This window comes from Budorcas taxicolor, chromosome 5 (genome assembly GCF_023091745.1).
Source record: "Budorcas taxicolor isolate Tak-1 chromosome 5, Takin1.1, whole genome shotgun sequence".
NCBI classification, from domain to species: domain Eukaryota; kingdom Metazoa; phylum Chordata; class Mammalia; order Artiodactyla; family Bovidae; genus Budorcas; species Budorcas taxicolor.
This window is the reverse complement of record NC_068914.1, coordinates 142,232,294-142,236,303: the sequence shown is the minus strand read 5'-3', so window position 1 is coordinate 142,236,303 and position 4,010 is coordinate 142,232,294. Positions and strand designations below refer to the sequence as shown.

Genomic DNA, 4,010 nt, shown 5'->3' with positions numbered 1-4,010 from the left:
GAAATTCAAGTTTTCTTTCACTTTTATTGAAATATACTTGACACAGCACTCAGTAAGTTTAAGGTATAAACATAACAATCTAACTTACATATATTGCAAAATGATTACCACAATAAGTTCAGTTAACATCCATCATCTAGTAAGAATACAAAAAAGAAAAAGATATATTTTCTTCTGTGATGAGAACTTTTGTAATCTACTCTCTAAGCAACTTTCAAATTTACCATACAACAGTGTTAATTATAGTCATCATTTTATACATTACTTTGCTACCACTTATTTATCTTACAACTGGAAGTTTGTACATTTTGACCATCTTCATCTACTTCACCCACCCAGGAAACTTCTTAAATAGTGTCCAACATAATGAATACAGCTTAGAAATCTAAATCTTTATAGACCTGCATACACATGTATCATCATCTCGTCATCATCCTTAACATCAGAGCACACCATAGCTCAGTTCCCTGGAGTAAGGGTACACTTAACAAAGCCGTTATGGTTCTTACACTCTTCCTAGTATCAGACCTGACCTACTGCTCCATCAAAATCAACTTTTAACCACATATTTTCATATATTTCATAAATATTTTCAACATTTATTTTCTAGTTTTCTGGGGGAGTGTTTGTTTTTTTGCTTCTACCATTAAAAAATTATGGCAATTCTAGCAAAGATTTCTTCATTTTTTATGTTTTTTTTTGGAGGCGGGGGAGCTTCCCAGGTGGCCCAGTGGTAAAGAATCTGCCAGCCAATGCAACAGATGCAGGAGACTTGGGTTCAATCCTTGAGTTAGGAAGACTCTATGGAGTAGGAAATGGCAGCCCAGTCCAATATTCTTGCCTGAAAAATTCCATGGACAGAGGAAACTGATGAGTTATAGTCCATAGAGCTGCAAAGAGTCAGATACCACTGAGCAACTGAGCACCACCACCAATGTCATTAGCAAGCACAAATTTGCCACCTGCTGGTCTTAAGATGCATATACATTTTCAGCTGCTTTTATTTTATTTTAATCATTATAAACATCAACTCAGCACTACACACACACACACACACAACCATAAACATGTCCAAAAATTCTACAAATAGGTGACATTCTCTTGTAAATTTCCTTTTCTGTTTTTACCCCTGGTGAATTGTTTTTGTTCTCTTTGACAAGGGACATTATTGTTCATACAAGTCTTACACACACACACACACACACACACACACACACACCCCACACACAAATTTTATATCAAAGTTTGATTTTGTTCCATGTAAAGTAGACAGAAAAATATTAAGTAGACATAAAAGGATTATTATACACTTAAGATAATTATACAGTCTCTTTTTATAGGTTCAGTTAATTTCTTTTCTTATTCTATAAAGTACTGGCTAGTCTAGCTTGGATTCCTAATAATAGTCTGCTCCTTTTTCTAAAAGCTATGTTGGCCAAGTCAGCCACAAAATGACACTTGCCATCTATGTCCATAAGGATTAAATCATCTATTGTTGCAGCTGCTGGTTTTCGAGACTCCTTTTGGAGTTCAGGGTGGAGAACAGAAATAAAGTACTCTGAGCTCAGGGAAAAACTGGCAGAACAGGTCTTCAGATAGTTAGATATTTTCAGGAGACAACTTTATGAGAGCCTAGTTGTTGTATCTCCTCATATTTAAAAAACACTAACGTCCTTCATGGTGACAACTCCTCTTTGTGACTAGCAGAAACATTCTGCAAAAAAACCCTGTTTGATTGCATATATACTCCCTTTACCAAAATCACCTCTGTACTGACCTTCTCCCCTGCCTCTTTGGAGCAGTCTCTCAGAGCTACCTGAGGTGCTGAATCCAGGGCGGCTATCCTCATTTTGCCCTAAGAAAAACCTAGCTTGCAAAATTCACACTGTGCATTTTTTTTAAGTCGACAGCCATATTCAGGTTCTGTGCTTTCAACATTTTTAGCCCTTCATTTATCTGTTTTTTATAATTTAGCTTCTTGATTTTTCATTTGGGGCTTTCTTGGTCTCCATTGCTGTGCAGGCTTTGCTCTAGATGCAGAGAGTGGTCTTCTCATTGTGGTGGCTTCCCTTGTTGCAGAACACGGGCTCTAGGGTGCACAGGCTTTAGCAGTTGCAGCTCATGGGTTCAGTAGTTGCGGCTTCCAGGCTCCAGGGCACAGGCTCAATAGTTGTGTGCAAGGACCCAGTTCTCCATGACATGTGGGACCTTGCCATGTCAGGCACTGAACCCCTGACTCTTGCATTGGCAGGCAGACTCTCCACCACTGAGCCACCAGGGATGCCCCTTTGATTTATTTTTAGCTTAATATTATACAAATATTTAACCTGCTCTACCTTGCAAAGGATGGGCATGTCCAAATGATCATGTATTTGTCCTTCTATATTCTGTGGTAAACATACACCAATGTTTTTATTAGTAGAACTGTTAAGATGACCATGATGCTTGCTTTGTAAAAACTCGATTCACCTCTGTGAGTAGATTGTTACTTTATAAGCCATTCTAGGGAAAGTTTCTGATGCTCAGTGGAATTTAAAGGAATCCAGTAAGAAAAACAGAAATTAAAAATGCATCTTTACTGTATCTTGATTAATTCAATGCACTTGGAATATAGAAAATTCTGGATAAATCTATGAAGGTAAAGATTTCACTCTTTTGGGGTGGCAATTAAGATACTACAGTAGTCCTATAGCATTTTGTCTCAGCTTGCTATTTCCCAAAATTAGGATAAACGAGTGGCTTGAAGGAAAAACAGTCGAAGTTAACACAACCACCAGTTTGGCCAGACGTCCCTGCAGTTTAAGGAAAACCCAACCTGTTAACAGGATGGAAGAAACATGAATGACGAAGAGAAGGAGGAAAGACATCACCATTTTCATGGCTCTTTTATGGGCCTCTGTGCTGAGATCCTTTGAGCCGGGGTTGAGCTGCAAATCCCTGATGTGTCTCATCAAGGAGAGGACTAAGAGGAGCAGTGAGGTCAGGGACAGAAGAAAGGGGATTAAGCTGATGAAGTTAAAAACAATCAACTGGTGAAGATAATGAGTTTCACTTACATTTGGGGACCACGTTGAATTTCTTGCGTATATTTTGTAGTCATTAGTCCAAACACTATTAAACACATGTATTAATTCAAAGTTCAAAAACAGTAAGGACAAAGACCCCAAGAGAAGCACCAGCACCACACTACGAATTCGCCACCGCAGCCAAGTGAAGCAGGGGTGGGAGAAGTTGGCTACTTTAAAGAAGTAGAAAACACTTAGACAGGTGGCAAACCAGGTAGCTAGGTGATTGGACAATGTCCAAAAAATGCTAACAACTTTTGTTAGTTTATCAATGGCATATAGGTGTGGCCATAGTACCAATAAAAATGAGTCACATAGTATTGCCCAAAGTTGACTGATTCTGGAGATAGCCAGGCCTGTGAGGATGCAGTCAGCTGATGAGAGCTTTTGTTTCTTCACCAGGTCAATGCAGTTAACTAGTACAATGAACCCACTGCCCAACATTCCAATCACAAATCCTCCTATTGTTACTACTAGAAAAGTATTTTCAATTCCAGATGGCATTTCTGTAGAAAGAATCCAGAAAGCTAATACTAGTTTTCGCTGATTTTCTTCTTGTTGTTGTTGCTGTCCAGGTGTTGTAGAGTGATACCAGTTTGATCCTTTTCAAAAATGCTTAATGAAACTCAGATACCATCTCACATATCTTCATAAAGATCTTTCTCTTTTATTCCAGCCATAGTTCTGAAATTTATGCCAGGAGATCCACTCCCATAGCTCTAAATGGAAAACTTGAATTTTGCTTTCAATCGGCTACTGATTTCCAGATTAAGCAGTGAATGTGCCCACTCATCATTGGTGCTGGCAGCATTTTTCCACTTGTGGAGACATCTGGAAAAGGAAAATCAGGTATGCAAAGATGCAAATGTGAGACAGATTTCTTTACACTCATTTGTACTTCCTTTCTCAACAGAAACTCAATGCCATTTGGATTCAAGTTTCTTA

The 4,010-nt window shown here is 38.5% G+C and overlaps 1 protein-coding gene across 1 annotated transcript; it reads right to left on the bottom strand.

The window, feature by feature from the left end:
• Positions 1–2,675: 2,675 nt before the first annotated feature.
• On the bottom strand, positions 2,676–3,569 carry LOC128047703 (taste receptor type 2 member 42-like). The gene has a single exon (XM_052640043.1). The coding sequence runs from the start codon at positions 3,567–3,569 to the stop codon at positions 2,676–2,678; it is 894 nt and encodes a 297-aa protein (XP_052496003.1).
• Positions 3,570–4,010: the final 441 nt, after the last annotated feature.